The sequence below is a fragment of the Miscanthus floridulus genome, chromosome 2 (assembly GCF_019320115.1).
Source record: "Miscanthus floridulus cultivar M001 chromosome 2, ASM1932011v1, whole genome shotgun sequence".
Classification (NCBI taxonomy): Eukaryota; Viridiplantae; Streptophyta; class Magnoliopsida; order Poales; family Poaceae; genus Miscanthus; species Miscanthus floridulus.
Window position 1 is genome coordinate 10,459,071 of NC_089581.1, and position 22,546 is coordinate 10,481,616.

At 47.0% G+C, this 22,546-nt stretch overlaps 3 protein-coding genes across 3 annotated transcripts; 2 read left to right on the forward strand and 1 right to left on the reverse strand.

Annotated features, from left to right (window-relative positions):
- Positions 1–1,673: 1,673 nt before the first annotated feature.
- Positions 1,674–2,798, forward strand: LOC136536087 (uncharacterized). The gene is made up of 4 exons (XM_066528493.1): positions 1,674–1,832; positions 2,226–2,424; positions 2,499–2,645; positions 2,731–2,798. Exons 1-4 carry the CDS (start codon positions 1,674–1,676, stop codon positions 2,796–2,798), a joined length of 573 nt encoding a protein of 190 aa, XP_066384590.1.
- Positions 2,799–12,627: 9,829 nt separating this feature from the next.
- LOC136536088 (uncharacterized) lies at positions 12,628–14,331 on the forward strand. The gene is made up of 4 exons (XM_066528494.1): positions 12,628–12,826; positions 12,929–13,426; positions 13,930–14,159; positions 14,278–14,331. Exons 1-4 carry the CDS (start codon positions 12,628–12,630, stop codon positions 14,329–14,331), a joined length of 981 nt encoding a protein of 326 aa, XP_066384591.1.
- A 650-nt stretch (positions 14,332–14,981) lies between these two features.
- Positions 14,982–19,351, reverse strand: LOC136537901 (inosine-5'-monophosphate dehydrogenase-like). Its single transcript, XM_066529882.1, has 4 exons — positions 18,332–19,351; positions 17,360–17,539; positions 15,823–16,080; positions 14,982–15,410 (listed from the first exon to the last, which is right to left on the reverse strand). Exons 1-4 carry the CDS (start codon positions 19,325–19,327, stop codon positions 15,339–15,341), a joined length of 1,506 nt encoding a protein of 501 aa, XP_066385979.1. The 5' UTR covers positions 19,328–19,351; the 3' UTR covers positions 14,982–15,338.
- Between the last annotated feature and the right edge of the window lie 3,195 nt (positions 19,352–22,546).

The window sequence follows — 22,546 nt, forward strand, 5'->3', positions numbered from 1 at the left end:
GCAACCTTCTTCTTCCTCCTATCGAACCCTATTCCTCCGAAAATCATCACCAATCCCCTCGCCACCGCATCCACCCCCTTAGTAAGGACAGACTAATGGCAAAGAGAGATGCCCAGAAGAAAGGCGGAGTCATGGCGAAGGAGTGGTGGAAGTCGTGGAGCAATGAGCAGACCATCGAAGACCTCGTCGCCATGGGAGTGCTCCACAACAAGGCACTCGTGGGATGGCGTGCGCCGGAAGGAGAAAGCTTCCCCGATCCACAACCAGGTGAGATTGTGGTTTTCGAAGACTTCTTCAAACAGGGTTTCAAGATTCTAGTGCACCCTTTCCTTCAGGGTCTCTTCTTGTATTACGAGATTGGGATTTGCAATCTGCATCCCAACTCGATTCTTCTTGTCTCCACCTTCATCCATCTCTGCGAGTCTTATGGTGGCTTCTAGCCCCATTTTGACCTCTTTCACCACCTATTCTGTCTTTGGAAGAAAGGGAGTGGTGGCTCAAAGATAGCCGGTGGCATCTACCTAAATCTACGCGATGACATGAAAGCCCAATACTTGCACTGCCCCTAGAACACCTCGCTGGACGAGTGGTACAAGAAGTGGTTCTACATCCATGAAGAGCCGAACACCATCACCCTGTGCGACGTGGGGCTGATTCCAGAGAAGAAGAATAGCTGTACAGAGAAGCCTGAGAACCTGGAGCAGATCACCGAACTGCTCAGGATGATCCCGTGGGGAAAGCTAGATGGCCCAAGTGTGGTCAGGAACTTTATCAGCCAAAGGATCCAGCCCTGCTAGAAGAGGGTTCATCCAGGCTTCGAGTACTAGGGGAGCGCAGATCCAACAAGGACCAGGAAGGAGCCGCACGACAAGATGGAAATCAAGGCTAGGATTGGGGAGCTATTCAACCTGGCCGATCCCAATTATGTCAGGCTGAACGACATCGAGCATGCCTTCAAGCTGGCTCGACCTCCCCCAAAGGTAAATGATGCCTCCTTTTAACTGTACAGTCATGTTGTAACAAGAATTTGACTATTGTCCCCGTTTTGTGTTTTAGTGCAATGGTCATGACCGGGCAGTAGTGTTCGTGTCGCCTCCCCCCGGTGTGGATTGGCCGCAAGCTTCCGGCCCAGCTGCCCAGACCAGCGCCAGGACCGACGACGTCCATTGGGCGGCACTTGAGACTATGGAGGATGCATCGACCAGAGCCGCTGGCAAGCGTTCGGCTGCCAACAAACGACGCCAAGCCATCTTCCCCCTGTCGGACGATGAAGCAGAGGATGCAGACATCTTCCGGCTCGTCCCTCGAAAGAGGAGAAGACAAATGGGGCCGACGGAGTAGGGTGGCTCCTCTATGCCAGCAGTGGTCGCATCACCAACCACTGCAACACAGAGGACAAGCGAGGGAAACATCATGCATCAAACCCCGACGCCTATACCGGAGGTGGAAAAAGTCCCGGTGGAAACTACCGAGCACAAGGAGTAGGGGCGGTCGAGGAGACACTCCTTCGCCACCTCATTCCGCAAATTGAAGCTGTAAGTATATATATCTTTGATGTAAGCTTGTAATTTGCATTGGATACTATTATCTTCTGAACTTGTCTCTGATATTTTAGGTCGGTGTCCATCGAGAACCCCGACCAGCTAGCTGGGTGTGGCATAACTTCACCAGCAATGGTGGGACAAACTGCCCAGCAGCCAGCCGTGGAGGAGCCTATAGTAGGAACTCCACTAGGACCCCAGCAGGCAGATGACCAGACATCAGTCCCCGAGCGGCTGGTTGAGAAGACAGCCGAGCAGAGTACAAGTGCTCCGAGCACAGACCCTGCTGAGGTAGATACCTTGGCGCCAAGGGAACCGGATCTAGCCGAGGAGTAGCAGCTAGGAGTGGCACAGAGCACTCTTGCCAATGCGACGACTCGTGGAAAAGCCCTGGTGGTCATGGAGTCTGCAGACTCTAGACCAGCACCGCCTCTCAAATAGGAGGCTAAAGAGGAAGAAGTAGAAGAAGTCCTGGGCCGTCACCAAGATAGGCGACAACATGTATATGTGTCGCGCTGGCGGAACGACGAATGGGTTATGCACGAAGAAATCCCAGAGGTCGAAGAGACCCTAAGAGTCGAACGGGCGGCCAAGCGTCTGGTGATAGAAGTCCAGGTATGTTTGGCTTGAATCCTTGACCTTGTTATGTAGTCAAATTGTCTGACTTAGCTTGTCTATATGCAGGACTTGATGAAAACCGCAAAATACCGAAAGAGGTGCTTTGACCAGATTGAAGGGATCACGGCGACCAATAAAGAACTAGCGGCCGAAGTGGAACACTTGTGGTGCCAACTTGAAGCCACTGACCAGGAGAGGACAGAGCGAGAAGCACAGAACCAAAACCTGGTCGGCCAGCTCAATAACAAAGAGCAGGAGAAAACAAGTAAATTTTCATCTTATCATAACAAGTGCACGACTTGTGTTGTTGTATTCTTGGCAGTAACAGCTGTAATGCAGGTTTAGAAGCTAAAGTGACCCGCCTCCAAGGTGAAAATAGCTGTGTGACCGTAGAGTGTGGTCGCCTGAAGGAGGACAACATGAAACTAACACGCAGCCAGTCTCAACTCCAAGACCACACCACCAAAATGAAGGAGGAACTAAAAAGTAAGTATTCCAGATCACCTTTCTCATTCTGTTGCCCACCTTGCCTTGTCGTGTCATCACATTTGATGTCTTGCACTGTGTTCAGTTTTGAAAGTCAATGTCAAGAAGCACCTAGAGGTCATGATCAAAGAGCATGATGATTGGAAAGCATGATGCCTCAAGGCCACCGAGGAGCGGGACATGTGGAAGAACTGGTGCCAAGAAGTGGCAACTGGCATTGTGCCCGTCCTCGACCTTATCGACCCGGCGCTCATAGAGGAAGAGCCAAGGACGCCCTAGCTTGGACTGGTCGAGAGATGCAGACAAGCGTGGGGATGGTTCCAAGAGTTCGTGAAGGAGGCTGGTGAGTACACGGGTGCCCATGTACTAAGCATGGTGCGTGCCCACTACCCCCTAATCGACCTCAAGCGTCTGGAGGCTGGGTACACGAAGGAGGTAGACCCAGACAAGGCAAAGGAGCTTCGGACGGCCCAGCTAGACTTGTCGTCAAAGATAATTGGTGATATTAACCTGTGTGGAGGTGGAACAGCACCTGTACAGGGTACGCCATTGACAAGCCAGCTAGAAATGCCATCAGCTGCAAGCCAACCAACGAAGCCTGCAGTCTCGACCAGCTAGGCACCGGCGGGGCCATCCCCTTTAGCTCGACTAGCACAAGAGTCCCCAAAACTCAAGTAGGGTATCGGAAGCGGTGAGCAGTAAGTGCCATGCGCACTGACCAGCCAATGTAATAGGCTTAGAGCTGTAGAAGGAGGACATAGTTGTGTTATTGTGAACTTGAGCCTCTTCAGGCAAGCTTGTAATAACGTAACTGTATATTACTATAAGCTTGTTTGCTTTGTATAAAGCGTATTTAAGCTTGATACTTTATGTTGGTGTAACTAAGTAAGAACATGTTAACATTCTGTTTAGTTGTACCATCGTGCTCGACACATCATCCCGAAATTTTGTGCGGCCCTAGTTTTCCATGTGGTCAGAGTGTGAGGTCCGGTGGCCTGTGCACACATAGACGTGGACAAGTTAAACCAAGGGGGACCTGCCGATCACCCATAACGTAGAGAGTGGATCCTATGCATGTATTGGGAGGAACCGGAGACAAGGCCTACTCCGAAAACCATAGAAGGAGTGGTGGTCAGCTTTTACTGGCTAAGTTAGAATAACCATAAAACTCGAAGTGACACATTAGAGTGGTCGAAGAAATCATAATTACTTTATTGAATTAAATCGAAAGTACAAGAGGAGTACATATCTCAGTAGTTAAGCATAGAAACATCTAAGCTTGTCGATGTGCCATGAGTTTGGTACGTCCGTACCGTCTAGATGAGCTAACCTATAAGACGTTGATCGTGTGACTTCCTTGATCATGAAGGGTCCCTCCCATGGAGTTGCGAGTTTGTGTACACCGGCCTGGTTCATCTTCCACTTTAGGACCAAGTCCCTGACCACAAAGAACCGTTCTTTAACATTCTTGTTGTAGTACCTGCGCAAAACAGCAAGGTATTTGGCCATACGTACATAAGAATCGAGCCTTTTCTCTTCTGCGCTCTTTACTTCTAGCTCCCGTACTTCATTGACCTTGCCCTCGTCGAAGTTCTCTACCCTTGCTGGTCTGAAAGCTATATCTGGTGGGAGGACTGCCTCAGCGCCGTAAACCATAAAGTATGGTGAGACACCGGTGTTATGACTAGGCTGAGTTCGGAGGCCCCAGACCACGGCTGGTAACTCCTTGAGCCATCTTCTGGGAGCTTTGTCATTTTCTCTGTACATCCTCTTCTTCAATGCGTCCAAGATCATGCCATTTGCCCACTCGACTTGTCCATTGGCTCTAGGGTGCGCCACTGAGACGTATTTTACTACTATGCTCCTTTCATCACAGAAGTCCCAAAAAGCGTTCCCGGTGAACTGAGTACCTAGATCGGTGATGATGCTGTTGGGTATGCCGAAACGGTGGATGACCTGGTCGAGGAACGTTACAGCCTTTTCTGAAGATGCCTGTACCAAAGGCATGTATTCTATCCACTTAGAAAATTTGTCAATCAGCACAAAGACGCATGTAAATTTCCCAGGAGCCGGTCTGAAGGGCCTGATCATATCCAGTCCCCAGCATGCGAAGGGCCAAGAGGCTGGTATCGTCTGGATCTCATGTGCTGGTACGTGGATTCTCTTGGCGAAGAACTGACAACCCTCACAGTAGCGAACTAGCTTCTCTGCGTCGGCTACTGCTGATGGCCAATAGAACCTTGCTCAGAAAGCCTTACCGACCAGTGTTCTTGAGGCCGCATGGTTGCCGCAGGAGCTAGAGTGGATTTGGTCCAGGAGATGCTCGCCTTCTTCCTGGGTTATACACTTCATCAAGATTTCCTCCTTTGCATTTTTGCGCCATAACTTGCCATCGACGAGCAGATACTGCTGACTGCAATGCATCAGGCGCTCATTTTCTATTCGATCAGTATAACCGCTACCATCTGTTAAGTACTTGATGAAAGGTGTTTTTCAGTCTAGCTCATGAGTGGTCGGAGGCGGCTCGGTTGTGCTCGGCGCCAGAACCATAGCCACTAATTGCTTATCTGGAGCTTTGTCGACCGTGGAATCTTTGTCGTCAATGGAAGGCGTGAGCAGGTCTTGGACGAATACGCCATGTGGGATGTTGGCTCGGGATGATCCTAACTTTGATAGCACATCCACCGCTTGGTTCTTGTCCCGGACCACGTGTATGTACTCGATGCCATAGAACCTACCCTCCAGCTTTCTTATCGATTTGTAGTATGCATCCATCTCTTCGCTGGTCGTGTCCTAGTCCTTGTTGAGTTGGTTGATGACCAGAGCCGAGTCTCCGTAGACATAGAGATGTTTGACACCAAGCTCAACCGCGATGCGTAAACCATGAAGGCATGCTTCATATTCGGCAGCATTATTAGATGCCGGGAAATAAATCCTGAGGACGTACCGGAGCTGCTCCTTGGATGGTGACATGAAAAGAACTCCTGCTCCCGCACCGTTAATGTTGAGAGAGCCATCAAAGTACATCGTCCAATATTCGTCAGATCTTGGAGAGGCAGGCATGCTTAAGTCTGTCCACTCGACGACGAAATCAACAAGTGCCTGAGACTTGATTGTAGTACGGCTTGCAAATTCCAAGGAGAAGGGGCATAGCTCCATTGCCCATTTGACAATGTGCCCGTTCGCATCTTTATTGCGGATGATGTCCCCCAAAGGGTACTCGGTCATGACCACCACACGATATCTGTCGAAGTAATGTCTCAACTTTCGGGATGTTATCAGTATGGCATAGAGCAGTTTCTAAATCTATGGGTACCTAGTCTTGGATTCGTTGAGTACCTCACTGATGAAATAAATTGGGTGCTATACCTTATAGGCGTGGCCCGGCTCATCGTGCTCGACCACCATGGTAGTGGAGACCACCCGATTGGTTGCTGCAATGTAAAGTAGGAGAGTTTCATCTTCTCTAGGAGCAATGAGGACTAGAGGTGATGTAAGGTAATGTTTTAGCTGCATGAAGGCAGTGTCTGCTTCCTCCGACCACTCAAACTTCTCGGATGCCTTGAGCAGTTTGAAAAATGGTAGCCCTTTTTCTCCTAATCTTGATATGAAACGGCTTAGAGCGGCCATGCATCCGATAAGCTTTTGGACATCCTTCACCTTTTTGGGGGGCTTCATGTCTAAGACAGCTTTGACTTTCTTCGGATTAGGGCGTATGCCATCGTAACTGACGATGTTGCCTAGCAATATACCAAAAGGAACACCAAAGATGCACTTCTTTGGGTTTAACTTCCATTGGAATGTATTGAGGGCCACGAAGGTATGTTTTAGGTTGTCAACAAGGGTATGTGCTTCCTTGGTTTTGATAACTACATCATCCACATAGGCCTCTACTAGGTCATCTTTTATCTCGTCTGTGAGGCAGGCCTGAATGGCGCGTTGGTATGTAGCCCCGGTGTTCTTGAGCCCAAACGACACAGTCATGTAGCAGTAGGCGCCAAAAGATGTGACGAAAGACGTCTTGATTTGATCGTCCTTTTTGAGAGCGATCTGGTGATAACCAGAGTAGCAATCGAGAAAGGAAAGGAGCTCACAACCGGCGATTGAATCTACGACCTCGTCTATGTGAGGTAAGCCAAAGGGGTCCTTAGGGCAGTGTTTGTTGAGATCAGTGTAATCAACGCATATTCTCCATTCATTATTCTTTTTGCGTACAAGAACCGGGTTGGCTAACCATTCCAGATGATACACTTCTTTGATAAATCCGACTGCCAAAAGCCATGTCACTTCTACCCTAATTGCCTCCTTTTTGTCGTGAGTGAACCGTCGTAGCTTCTGCTTGATAGGTTTGGCCTTGCTGTTGACATTTAAGGAGTGCTCGATCAAGTTCCGAGGTACACCAGGCATGTCGGTAGGTTTCCATGCAAACACATCCACATTGCTCCTCAAGAACCTGATGAGCGTGTCTTCCTATTTGGGATCTAGGTTGGCCCCGATAAGGGCCGTTTTGCTGGAGTCACTGTTGACCAGCTGGATCACCTTGTGCTCCTTTGACTTGATGTTCTTGTGTGGAGTCTCGAGGTCTGGGATCTCCAGGTGGTCGGCTGAGGTCTTCTTAGCATCGAGCATGGTCTTAGCCATGCGAATAGAGAGGTCGTGGGCCTCTGCTATTTTGAAGCTGTCGTCCTCATAGGTATAAGCTGCGTATACGTTGCCCCTGAGGGTTAGAACTCCTTTCTCGGTAGGCATCTTGAGCACCAGATACCTGTAATGAGGTATGGCCATGAACTTGGTGAGCGACAGTCGACCAAGAATAGCATGGTAGGTGCCGTCGAAGTCAGCGACCACGAAGTTGACGTAGTCAGTGCGGAAGTGGTCCAGAGTCCCAAATTGCACAGATAGTGTGATCTGCCCGAGAGGTGTAGAGCTCTGTCTGGGGAGAACGCCCCAGAACTGTGCCTCGTACGGCTTTAGGTCCGCCTGGTCTATTTTCAGGGCGGGCAGGCTATTCTTGAACAGTATATCGATGGAGCTGCCGCCGTCGATAAGTACCCTATCGAACTGAACCTTATTGATACAAGGATCGAGGACCAGGGGAAAACGCCCTAGCTTAGGTATGGCGGCCCATTGGTCCTTCCTGCTGAAGTAGATTTCATGGTGAGACCATGGAGGGAGCCGCAGATCGGTGAGAAGGTTGTCGGTGTTTGCCATGTTCAAGCAAGCGTGGGCAAGCAGCTTGCGTTCTCGTTTGGTCTCAATGCACACCTTGCCACCGATGATAGTGTGCATGCGATCAGTTGGCTTGACGTATTTATGACGAGGGTCTGCATAGTCGTCGTCGTTATCCTCGTTGCGCTGTTCCACTGCGTCGTTAGGCTTGTCGGACGTGTCTAGAACCTATTGACGCGTGTAGATAGTCTTGAGGATGCGGCAATTCTCCATGGTATGGTTCGACTTAGGATGGAGCTGGCAGGGCCCCTTCAATGCTTTGGCATAGTTGTCTTTGTAGTTATGACGTCCACCCCCCTTTTTAACGGTATTGACCTCGCTGTCGTCTTCCCGAGCGCGCTTGCTCCTGTAATTGTCACGGTGGTTACACCGCTGATTACGTTGGTCACGGTGGTCGTGGGAGTCGTTGCGCTAGTTGCAGCGGTCAAAATTGTCATTCCGACCATGACTGTCATGGTAATTGTCGTGGTGTGGGGGGTGGTCAGAACGTGGAACCCTTGCTGCTTCTTCAACAATTATCTTTTTAGCGTCTTCGACATCCACGTATTTCTTGGCAGTGGCCAGGAGCGCTGTGACTGATTCAGGTCTCTTGTGGAGGAGCTTGTCCCTTAGGGCATCATGGAAGCGGAGGCCAGTGACGAAAGCCTCGATTGCCTCATTGTCGGAGATTGATGGGACCTTGATGCGCATCTTTGAGAAGCGCCGGACGTATTCATGTAGTGGCTCATCTTTTTGATCTCGAATCCATTGCAAATCGTATTTGTTGCCTGGCTGTTCACAAGTAGCGATGAAGTTGTCGATGAAGGCTTGCTTGAGCTCCTGCCAAGAGTCAAAGTAGTTTGCAGGCAAGCTGACCAGCCATTGGTGACCTACATGGCCAACAGCGACTGGGAAATAGTTAGACATGATGTGTTCATTCGCCATGGCTGATCTGCACACGGTCTCATAGAGCATGACCCATAATTCGGGGTTTTCCTTGCCGTCGTACTTTTGAAGTTTTTCGAGTTTAAAATTTTTGGGCCATATGACTTGGCGAAGATGTGGAGTAAACTACTTCAAACCCGGCAGGCCGTGGGCAGTGTCATATTCCATACGGCGATAGCTTTCATGGGATGCATGATCATTGGCTCTCTGGTTGATGCGAGTGCGCAGGTCACATCCACCGAGGTAATGGCGGAGGTCGTTATTGCCATCGCGGCGATCTCGATTGCCATCTAGATTAGCCCTACAACCGTGGTTATCATGGCGATTGTCGCGGTTGTCATCTCGAACGTCGTGGCGGTTATCCTCCCGGCGGCGGTTATTGTCCCGACCACCATCATGACCACTGTTTCTGCCTTGACGGTTGTCCAATGGGTCGTTGTTGCGCGAGCCATGTTGGTTGAGTGGCTGTGAGCAACTTGAGTATTGGCGGCTGTAGCTTGATTCGACTGAAACGGATGGAGCCCGGGCTTGATTCATCATCTCTGCGGTCTGAGCCATAGCAGCCGTCAGATAAGCTTGTATGTCGTCGCAAACTGCCTGGGTCTCGGGAGTGTTGGGTAGCCGCTGTATTGTTGCCATGGCGATGGCTACGTTGGCGCTTGGAGTCTTAAAGACTTGTTTGTCCCCCACCCTGTCGAAAGCATTGTTGAGGTCGCGTGGCTGGACCCTTATGCATCGTGCCTCCTGGTCTGCTTCAGCTTCGATCTGTCGGCGATTAAACCGGTCAATATTGCGTGCTTCGCGAGTAGTTCTTTCTTGTTCTGTTTCGCCAACTGCTGGTGGTTCGTCATTGCTGACAACATGGATCAAATCCCCTTGTCTTGGTGGGAAAGACAGAAATTGGGGGAAACCCGGGGCGTGGTCTGGGAGATCCAGATCGTATTTGATGCCTTCATCTATGTGATGCTGAAGCTCAGTGTGGACAGATGCATTAGATGCGATGCCAGACAAGGAGCTGGAGTCACCCTCTCAGACTGTGTGGACGGATCCTTCACGATAATCTTCAATCCGAACCATGTTTTGCGTGGCTTCGGCCAAGGTCGGCGCATAAAACATAGATCCGAGCGGCGTTGTAGGTTGTACGTGTAGCTGGAAGCAGCGTTTCGTAGGCCATAGGGCTGGACCTGGTGCTTCTCCATTGAGGCTTCATACTCGGAGAGCTAGAGACCTGTTGTGAAGGTCAGCTGGCAATGAGCGGAGCGCCCCTCAGGGGTAGATATGACCACGAGATCTGTTCCAAGTTGCGTAGGACGACTGGTCTAAGCTGGTCGGATAGATCTGTTGTGGGGAGCAGTTACCTGCTCATTAGGTTGACTTTGAATCATACTTACCAGAGCTAGGGTTTCAGCGAGTTTGATGCCGACCCTATCAATGGAGTCGAGCAGGTCGGTGTTGTCGATCTGCTTCCCTTTGTAGCGGGGAAGCGGATGACGGGCTATCGGCATGGCTGAAGGTGACGTAGGCGTGGTCGGAGCTAGATGTACCATGGTCAGAGCTAGATCCATCGTGGTTAGAGTCGTATCCGTAGTGGTCGGAGTCGTATCTGTAGTGGTCGGAGCCATATCCGTAGTGGTCGGAGCCGTAGCTGACGCAAGTGAAGTAGTGGTCGGCGCAGACTGAATCCATGCCTCCTCCGTGGTAATGGCGATGGCATTGTTGGAGCCGGTGGTCTAGGTGATCTGGCTAACGCTGAATGTGAGGCCGTTCGACGTAGCCATGGAGCCGGAGATGATGACCATCTTGTTTGCTTGGAGAGCAATACGCACACCCCCTACCTGGCGTGCCACTATCGACGAAATATGGTCGGCAGTCTATCTAGGGGTATGCCTAAGGTAGTAGATTGTCGGTAGACAGATGCGCAAGCCATAAACAAGACGGTGACGCAAGACGAACACGAGGTTTTATCCAGGTTCGGTCGCCAAGAAGGCGTAATACCTACGTCCTGCGTCTGATTTGTATTGTTGTATGTCAATGAGAGATGTTTTTTAGAGAGATCCCCTGCCCGCCTTATATAGTCTAGGGGGCAGGGTTACCGATCTGGAAACTAATCCTAGTCAGTTACAATTGCCATATGTGGCCGGATAAGGATTCCTATTCTAACCGACTAGGATCCTGCTTGATCGCCAAATCCGCCTTGACTCCTTGCACGGGACTCCAACCAGGTTGGCTGGGCCGCACGTTGTCTTTTGGGTGGACCAGACCCATCGATCCAGGCCGGCCCAAACCTAACTGTAAGGGTATAGGGGTTAATACCCCCACAGTAAGCGGTGGCGACGTTGGTGAACCCAAAGGGTAGGGCCGTAACCCCTGCAGTTTCCCGAGTAGCCTTCGATAGATCTGGATTGGAGGGTGGTCGGCACTAAACTAGAGTGTCCAGAGCTAATTCGGCGATGGAGAGACAATCAGTGAGCTTCAGTCCGACCCGATCGATGAATTTGATTAGATCGTCGTTGTTGATCTGCCTCCTCTAATAGCGAGGAAGCGGACGGCCAGTCGTTGCTGAAGGAGACCTCAAAATCGGCTCCGAGATCGGATCTGCAGTTGCAGGTGCGGGGGTGGTCAGCGCAGAACCGATCTGCCCTGGCTTGAGAAGCTCTTTGACTCCATCAGCGTTGATGACCCATGAGATGGATCCGACGGTGAAGATCTGGCTAGGCTGTGGAAGGGTCAAAGAGCCTACAGAAAAAGCCATCTTGTTCGATAAGGAAACAACACGCACACCCCTACCTGGCATGCCAACTATCGACAAAATATTGTCGACAGTCCTCTGAGGGGTATCCTACGAAGGTAGATTGATCGACAGAGGAGCGTGAGATTAAGAACAAGAAGGCAACAGAGACACACGAGTTAGATAGGTTCAGGTCGTCAGTATGACGTAATACCCTACTTCTGTGGTCTGTTGGTCTGTATTAGCTATCGTATGATATGCCGTGAGTTTGGAGGGGGTCCCTGCCCGCCTTATATAGTCCGAGGAGCAGGGTTATAAGTCGGTTAGATCTGAGAGATAATCGAAAAGTAATAACTGATTACAGGAATATTGGGATCATACATATCCTAACAGATCTCATAGTATCTTTAGGATATCTTCTTGGCGTCTTGCGGGTGGCGCCGAGCAGAGTCGTGCCCCGCAAGGCTTCATCTTGTGGGCTGGGCCACCCCTGGGGGCGCAGCCCATGTGGTCTACCGTGGGTATCCGGGGTCATACCCCCCACAACAAGTGCTTACAGCATACTTCGAGAAGAATAGAACAGATGAAACAGCTCGAGGTATATTGTATCAGGACTTTCCCGAGTTCTATACGTGACAAGCACATGGCAAAGTTTGGCAAAATAGGGTGTGTCATGATACATTATGACAGATTAGAAGAATCATGTCTGCCAATCTAGTCGAGGTGGAGCGTTACTATCTTAGGAGTCTCCTAAACCACATGGCAGGTGCAACCTCGTTTGAGTGTCTAAGGACCGTGGATGACAAAATCCTACCGACCTTCTGTGAAGCTACAGAAAGAAGGGGCTTAATCGAATAGGACAACACGCTAAACGAGAGTCTCACTGAGGCAACCGGGTGGATGATGCCATATGCGCTGCGAAGGCTCTTTGCAATAATATCGGTATTTTGTGAGCCCAATGATGTGTTTGGACTATGGGAGAAACACAAGGAGGCAATATCGGAGGACTACAGGCGTAATAATCAATCCACCTTCATGGTTGAGCAGATGGTCCTCATGGATATTCAAAAATTGCTATAATCAATGTAGAAGAATATAAAGATGTACCCACTTCCTGATATCGACGACACATATGATGCCTCTCATGATATTCCTATAGAGATTTTTGAGGAGGCTAGCATTGAGGTTAACAAGGATGATGTGGCTCTGTCAGACACCCTTAACAAGGAGCAGCGGGCTGCATACAATGAGATCATGTCCTCGATTGATACCAAGGATGGGGGTCTCTTCTTTGTGGATGGTCCTAGCGGGACCAGAAAGACTTATCTGCACAGAGCACTTCTCGCTACTATACGTAATTAGAAAAAGATTGCAGTGGCAACAACTACATCTGGTGTTGCAGCCTCAATAATGCCTGGTGGTAGAACCGCCCACTCGCGCTTCAAGATTCCCCTCACTATCAATAATGGGGCCTTTTGCACCTTCACGAAACAGAGTGGTACTGCCAAGCTGCTTCGGGTCGCATCCCTTATTATTTGGGACGAGGTGACAATGATAAAGAGGCAAGGTGTTGAGGCACTAGACAACAACCTTCGTGATATAATGGACAGACCAGAGTTGCCGTTTGGAGGGAAGACCATGGTGTTCGGTGGAGATTTCAGACAGGTTCTTCCCGTTGTTCAGAGAGGGTCAAGGGCTCAGGTAGTTGGTGCCTCGCTGCGGATGTCGTACCTTTGGGATTCCATGCGACATCTAAAACTGGTGCGCAACATGAGGGCAAAAAGTGACCCGTGGTTTGCAGAATACTTGTTGCGCGTCGGTGGAGGTTCTGAGGAGGCGACTGTTGATGATGAAATCCGTCTTCCTTATGATATATGTGTTCCGCACACCGGGAAAGATAGTGATCTTGATACTCTAATTGATTGCATATTCCTAACCTCAATGCAAATATGTCAAGCAAAGATTATACCACCTCTCGAGCGATATTATCTACGCGGAACGAATGGGTTGATATGATTAATATGAAGATGATAGGTCATTTCCATGGAGATGAGATGGTGTACCATAGCTTTGACTGTACGGTGGACAATCCGCACAACTACTACCCTGAGGAATTCCTTAACACTTTGACACCCAATGGTCTACCTCCACAAGTGTTGAAGCTAAAGATCGGTTGTCCGGTCATATTGCTTAGGAACATTGACCCTGCGAACGAACTTTGTAATGGTACCAGGCCTATCATATGGGGGTTCCAAAAGAATACCATAGACACTGAAATTGTGTTGGGACAGCACGCTGGAAAGCAGGTTTTTCTGCCTCGAATACCCTTATGCCCGTCGGACGATGAGATGTTCCCTTTCCAATTTAAGCGAAAGCAGTTCCCTATTCGGCCCAGCTTCGCAGTGACTGTTAACAAGGCACAGGGGCAGACTATTCTTAACATCGGGGTATACTTGCCGAAACCAGTGGGCTCGCATGACCAATTGTATGTGGCGCTATCAAGAGCTACAGCAAGATCGAACATTAAGATCTTGGCTGTGTCGGCTGCTGAGAAGGATGTGAATAAGGAAAAAGGAAAAGGAAAAGGGAAAAGGAAGAAGAGACCGACAAAGGATATATTCACAAAGAATATTGTATGTAAAGAGGTTCTAACTCTATGAAAGAGGTAATGCATTACACATCGATACATATTTTTTCAAGATATATCAATAGTAATTTAACTTTAAAAAATAACAAACAACTTATGTGCAGGATACTTCTAAATACAGCTTCAACTATCTACATGCTTCAGCTGCAAGAAGTTAGATACCGCATCTTGGACTTGAAAATCTTCTGGATTATCTTTGATTGGTGACCAGCTGCAACTTGGTGTTCGTGCAAAGCACGTTCTCTTGGTCGAAACATTGAGAGATTAGATTCTTAATTGTACAATATATTGTAAAACATGTATTGTAAAACACAAACTTGTTATAATTAAGGTGAATGCTCATATATTGCAACTTGTAAAATATCACGATTGCAATATCTATTTTAGATACATTATAACACGCGCTCATACATATATTATCGTGATATTATGTGTACCCGTTGCAACGCACGGGCATTTAACTAGTATAGTAATAATATTGAAAAAAAACATACTGCAGACTGATAGAGGAATAGTGGCTTCTCAAACATTCAGATTAAGGCTCCTTGAATTTGTTGAATCAAAGCCTTTTAAATTTGAATCGCGTTTAGAATAGATTAAAACATTTTGCTCAAAAACTAGAACAGGTCCAGACGTCCAGTTGCAAGTGCAACTCATAATTTGGCTGCTCAAATTTGTTGAAGCAGTGTTAGTGGCACACTAGCCAAGACAGCATTCTTCGAACACAGGGAGTTTCGCTTGTTCATATACGATCGTGGATTATAAGGTGGAACAGTATTTTTCTCACACCAAACCAACCAGCAGTAAATAATCCACAATCGTTTACGACAAAACCAACAGGCTAAAGATTATAGGCTGAATGTGGCAGGACAAAGTACATCTATCACCAGATCCAAATCATTGTTAAATATTTAAATAGCAGTGTTACTCAGCAAAACTGGGGACAAAGTTTCGATGACAAGCCGTGAGCTTATCCGGCAATTCTGAAGCCGGACGTTCACTCTTTATTATTATTCCGCTACATAGATGGTACACCTGCTGCCCAAATCGACAAGCTTTGCTGACAAGCTGCTGAGCTTTTGCCAGGTAGGATGACGAGCACCGTCCCTTCCATATCATGCAGCCAACCACTCTTGTTCCAATTCTTCCTTGTTTGGTTATGGAACTAGAATGCCTTCTTCTCGTATGAAACCAGCCCATGGATTCCACCTTCAACCTGGGCAGCGCCGGTTCTCACCTGGTAAGGACAACCAATAAATATATCAAATCAGTTCAGTATGCTTCCTGGAACAGATGCTCAGCTTTTGGCGAGTAATTATATGTTTTCAGAAAATAAAGATGGATACATTCACTATTTCCACCGGCAATAATTCAAACTCCTTGTCCATATCGAACCTAATCTCCAAATTAGTACATCATTTTGACCTTTCTACGATTCATATTATGGATTAATAAAGACTATTAAATAATCTACTGAACTTTGGAGCTGGTACCACAAATAAACCTACTTGTAAGTATTAACAGGGGTTAACTTTAATTGTTTAAACAATCTTTCTGTAAATGAGCAAGATGAATTTCTCCAATCTTAGACAATTGATATTAAAATCTAAAGCATGTTGGAAGATAACTTGTGTGCAGCCTAAAAATACCTCTAATCTGAGTGTCTCTGATCGCAAAAGATCATGAGCTGACTGGAGAGAATCTGCGCCAAGATCTTGGAATCCTTGCTTAACTGCTTGCATTGTGTAAGGGATGAACCTCAGTACAGAACCTTTGTCAGCTACTGCTCCAACAACACCCTGCGCGACTTTGAGCTTGAGTGTATCACCAAGGTACCTTGCATCACTCCCTTTTGTCATGGCTTCAAGAGAGCCCATGCCTCTGTATTTTTTTACGCGACGGCCGTCCTAAAAATGGCATGTCAAGAGTTATAACTCAAAACATTTTCATGAAAGAGCAGATGAAAGTTTAATGTGTCAGACATAGATTGGTACAAAATAATAAAGAAGGCAAATAACGAGTTAACAACTTAAGAAACAACTTATGTGATAAATAAAGTACTAGAATTGACACACAAAATGCAGATGGGTTCTCACAGATATTAATTCTAATTCTTTTCGAGGGAGTTCATGGTCCTAGCTTATATAATATATGATCCCGAAACAATCAACTGTAGAGATCTAGTAAGCTAGCCACTAGTGCAAAAGGTCCAAATAAAAAAATGTTGAGCTATAAGGTGTATTTGATATGCTCCATCAAACAAAATGGCAAAGATAGTTGGCTACTTCATAAGCAGTCAGCACAGACTATAACTAGCAAAATGACATGAACCAACAATACATACGCATATACTGACTACATCCCAAAATAAATCAACATCTAGAGTTATCCTAAAAGGGGCGTACCCAGTGCAGAGAGCTCCCGCTCTGTGAGGGGTCTGAGGAAGGGTGTCAGTGGCAAGCCTTACCCTCGCCTGTGCAATGCAAGGAGACCGCGACTCGAACCCGGGACCTTCCGGTCACAGGCGGTAAGACTCTACCGCTTGCACCAGGCCCGCCCTTCAGAGTTATCCTAAATCAAACTATTTTAAGTTCGAACAACTTTATGTAGAAGGGTATCCATGACACCAAATAAGTGCACTATGGAAATATATTTTGTGATGTATCTAATGATACAATTTTGATGTCATAAATATTGGTGCTCTTTTCATTAAATTTGGTCAAACCTAACAAAGTTTTAATTAGGACAACTCTAGAAGTTGATTTATTTTGGGACCGAGGGAGTAATTTCAGCCTGAAATATCTGATATTCTGGCAGCATGGTTACTCATGCACAATGCAAATATAGAAGGATACATCCAAGTGCCATTCAGTCATCATATAAACCACTTTCATTGCACTTTCTTGTTAACTTCAATGCCATTTAATTAGACTGTTCTTTGTACATAAAGGAATTTTTCATTGCAGTGGCCACATGGGCTTGATTGCATGTTCATGGCAAGTGATCTTCAGTATGAATCAAGTCTCACATTCTACATGGCTGTAGGGACTTTGAAGTCATCAACTAAGTCCAAAAGACCAAAAGGCATTTGAACATTCTGTTTACGGTAATCATATTAAACGAAAAGCAAAAACAGAAATTTACCCATTTAAGAACAGCAAAAACATCAATATACATATTGTATACCTTGTACTCATAAGTACCAGGAGCTTCATGACTGCCAGCTAAAAAGCTGCCCATCATAACAGTGGATGCCCCCAGCGACAGAGCTTTCACAATGTGTCCAGAATTTGAAATTCCACCATCAGCAATAACTGGTACATTGTGATCCTTGGCATAAGATGAAACCTTATACACCGCTGTTGCCTGTCCACCAACACAAAAGAACATCAAACACAAGCAGCAGTATTAAAATTATTTTGTCTCTACAATATACCATAGGCAGAAAACCCTGGGAATCATTTGTCTCCACTATCCACCACAAGATAACAAAAATTTAAAGGCTCCTCTCCAACATGATTAGACCACCAAGAATCCATGAGGAAATAAGGAACAACATTTCCATATATATCAGACTGTACTTCTGGGGGAAATGCACTGTAGCACATGGGGAAAGCACTGTGCCAGCCTACCAGGTCTAGACAAATCTAAGACCATGGCATCCTAAAGAAACATGATACTCAACCTGCAAGAATATGAATGGAAGGTGACAGCACCTAATAAACATTCCCAATGATTTTCAATGTCCTAATTAGTTCATAAAAGCTCAAAATTAGACCAAGTACCCATCACTCCATCAGTGTCTTCCAAGCATATGAAACAAGGACTACATATCCCCTACCTAGCTGAAAGGAAAGTTAGTAGATGCTCTGATGTCATCAAATGAGAAATGGATGCTTGCACTGAATATAGCAAAGATTTCAGGATGTTTATGATGTCTAGCAAAAGAAAGGACAAAATTTGTTTCCAAGAGGTCACGGCCATCTAAGATAACTTCAGATCATAAGACAGTTCAGAGAGGAACAAAACGAGCGCCTACCTAATGGCAGAGGATTCAGGGTAGCCAACAAATTTGACAGCAAGCTAAATGAAGTAAGCTGATGGTGATGAATTAGAATACTGAGAAAAACAAGAGTTCATGCGGATTTTAGCATTTACCTGTCCTCTTCCAACAGCACAAACCTCTTGGGTGGTACAAATTGAGCCAGAACCCATCCCAACACGCAATCCGTCTGCACCAGCTTGAATCAAATTCTGGGCCTGCGCAATTGTCACCACATTGCCCCCGATCAAATCCACCTCTGGATACATCTTCTTGGCAAACTTTATCATATCAAGCTGGTAAATGGAGTTCCCCTGTGAACTATCAATCACGATAGCATTTGCCCCCGCCTTAACTAGCCGCTCCAGCCTTCCCTTGTCATCCTCACGGGTCCCAATGGAGGCCGCAACTACAAACTTCCCGTCCGCTCCAAGAGACGGCTTGCCTAGCTTCGGATAGCTCCTGATGCGCTCCACATCTTTGGCAGTGATGAGATCAACAACCTCACCATCGTCGGATACGAGAGGGGCGTAATCCAGACCCTCATCGGCAAGGAAGGCGGCTGCTTTCTCGAAGTCGAAGGAGGCGGAGGCTAAGCGCGGTGTCGGTCGCATGTACTCATAGACAGCGACAGGAACCTCGCGGGAGGCAGCATCGGCTGCGACAGCGACGCCAACGAGCGTGGAGAGCGAATCTCCGTGCTCGGTGACGAGGGCGTACTCGTTGCCAGCGAAATCGTTGAGCGTCGGGGCGGAGGACGGGGAGAAGAAGGGCACGGAGGAGACGAAGGGGAGGCGGCGGGACTTGGCGGCGCGGACGATGGCGGCCTGGGCGTGGGGCTCGGTGTTGCCGTGCACGACGGCGGCGGCGCCGAGCGAGGCCATGGCCGCGGCCATGGCGGCCTCGGAGACGGTGTCCATCGGGGACGCGACGCAGGGGACGGAGAGCGGCACGCGGCGGGAGAGGCGCGTGGAGAGGTCGACGGCGTCGGCGGGGAAGCCGATGTACCCCGGCAGGAAGATGACGTCGTCGTAGGTGTAGGAGATGCCCTGCGAGAAGAGGCGCGGCGCCGCGAAGCCGTCGTCGGTGAGGTCTGCGCTGCTCGCCGCCATTGGTGGGTTGGGGGGTGGGGGGGGGGGGGGGGGGGGGTTAGGGTTTTTGGCTGCGGGCGGCGGCGGAGGTGGCGGCGGGAGAGAGACGGGAATGAAGGGAGTCGTGAAGAGAGCGTGGCGTGCCCGCTGCTTGTGCTCGTGCTCTGTCAATCGATAGGGATTTGTTTGGCGGGTAGCAACGCGCGTGATGATTCGATGACAGGTGGGCCTGACTGCCCCGGCGGCGAGCCGAATCGTGAACTGGGCCGGGAGCCCTGGACGACGACAGAGGCACAGAGCCCACCGATCTGAGAATGTCCCACAAAAAAAGATGATAATATGAATACTGTATGAGTGATATAATTTGAGGGAATCATATGCTTCCATTGTCTTCGGCCACCATTTCGGTCAGATGTCAAAAAAAAATGTAGGGGCATGATTGGTTGGCTACTAAATTTTGTCCAACTAAAATTAAGGCAAGCTAAAATTTAGGCTCGTCAAAATCAAGGCTACCAAAGTTAAGGCAAAAAACACAGGCATGCATTTGGTTGGCTACCAAAATCAAGACTTGCCAAATTTCTCTTTTATATGCAGTTTAAGAACTTTCTAGAGACTTGTTAAAACTTTGGCTATAGATATTGATGTGCCGATTCTTTCACAATAAACCAGTTAATAACTATAAATTTTGGTATGCGATGGTTTTGGCTGGACAAGAATCGGAAGCCAACCAATCATCCATAGGAACAATCCTGTTACTCTTTGTAATTGTTTACTCTGGCTAATGTGGAGAGGTATGTTTGGCCCAAACTTTAGCGGTCAGCCTGGGACCTCGATTTTGGCCCAACTGTTCACCAAAGTTGAGCACGTTTTTATGCCCTTTAGTTCCATGTTGAAATCAGAGATTCGGAGTGGAATTTTTGCTTATTTTTATATGGTAGTGTTTGGTTAGAAGGCCGCGGGGGACGAGAATGTCCATGTTCCAATATTCAGTGCATATGCGGGGCAACCCCGTCCTCTAAAAATTTCACGGACGGGGTCGCCCCAAGTGGGACGAGTGCGCAGGCTCACGAGGAGAAAGAAGAGGACACGTCCCGAGCGTGTATACGTGGGAGAGCTCCGCCATGGCCGCTGTGGTAGAACCGTCTAATCTAATGCCTCTCAGGAGTACTCGTCTTTCATTAGACACTAAGTACTTAAGGGAGAACACCAAATCACGCAGTTCCGTCGGGCATACCCCAAGGAAGAATATGAAAATCCACATTTTTACATCAGGATCACAAATGAGAGAATAAAGCTTACATCATTCTTGACCATTTCTTACGTCACTTTTAATACAACGTTAGAGTATAATAGTTATTGTATAACAGCGGAATGTAACCATATTATCAGATTATAATATTTATTATTTATAATAGCGGAACATAAACATGTATCAGAGTTATGAACAATTTAATTTAATAACGGAATATAAACAGGTGATCAGAATTACAGCGAAAAAAAATATCTATTCTTGACGTGATAAAGCATTAGTATATAAGTTATGACAATAGATTATAAAACTTTTCTTTATAAAAACATTTAATGAGAGTTATAAATAAAAACTATGATCGCAGCGTAAAGAAAATCCTCTCTGAGCCCACCAGAAGGAGTCCGCACACAAGAGTTAGCTGTAGCATCCGGCTGTCACCTGCAACAGAGGGAATAAAACTCTGAGTACTCAATTATACTCAGCAAGACTTACCCGACAGGAGGAAAGAAAAGACTCCAAGAATATGCAAGGCTATCTGGCTTGTGGGTTTATTGCATCTGCAGGAGCATTACTAAAAGTGCGTCCTCATAGATTTTCATTAACAGTCACATTAGTTCATTAACTAACCATTCTATGTAAGCACCTGTACTACTTTCAAGCAGGTGGTAAACAATCAGATTTTCTTTTTCCATCTTTCACCTTTCAGTTCTTACTACGGTGCTAGAGTTAAGACAAGTCGTACCGTAACGCCTACGATTCACGAATCAATACCCCCAGCTAGGTAACCCAAAAACACACGCACCGTTTGTACCCAAGGCACAAGTAGGACCAACCCATCACCCTCCTGTCCTGGGTGTCTAGGTCCCCGTCCAAACTAGGACTCCAAGCCCTCGCCTCTGAGTCCCGAACTCAGTGCGGTGCAAGGACCTCCTAACCCAAAAACCACCCTAACAATCAGTCCAAAAAAGAGTCGGATCCACGACAAGAGAGCAACAAGTCTTTCAAGCGCCCATACCCGAGTATGTGCTCGGGATAATAAGTCTATGACTTGCCTAGCGTCTTATGCAACGGCCGATCCTCAACCACAACAGACAGGGAAAGCAGTGTAACCAAGCTATGCCCCGCATCCACGGCGACACAATCTCTACACTCACCAATATCCAAACCATATCCTTGCTTGGTCACCATTTTTTCTTTCCACTATTTATATTTTCCAAGTGATAATAATACAGTAATATATTCCATATCTCTCGCGAGTGACAGGTAATCACTCAACTTCTATCGGAGTCCTATAGCATAGCAATCTACACGATCCTGTAATACTAGTAAGGCTCATATGATAAAGATATATATATATATATATATATATATCATATATATATATATATATATATATATATGCAAGTGGATTTCATTCAACTCCTGAAAACTTAATGCACAAATATAATTTAAAGTGCAGAAAAGTAGGAGTTATGCACCGGGGCTTGCCTGAGTAAGATATATATTAAAAGTTAGTATCTACATCTTTAGATCATCTACCATCAACTGAATATAAAAGCCCATCGCATCATCTCCTGGAGAGAATACCATTACACCATCTTTGAATTCCCAATCATCCTTCAATTAATCCGTTGGTCCATCATTGTACCTATATGATATGCATTGAGGCAAATGCATAGATGTAAATAACCAACGACAGCTGAAATGCTTAGAAATCCAATCACGCTTCATAAGCTAATGAGATAGCTCTAACGCTGATCTACGTATCCATGTTGCCAAATAAGACGTTATTTCCCAACGATTGTTTTAGTTATACAATTCCAAGGTGTTTCTTTATTTCATTCTATCGATTTAATCTTTATTTGAATTAGAACATCATTATCTATCTAGCAACTAATTATTCTGGTGCTACAAAAATTACATTAAACACCTAATATTGCTAGGAACCTACTATAAAAATTTTAGACCCAACACTATTACCAATTTATTAC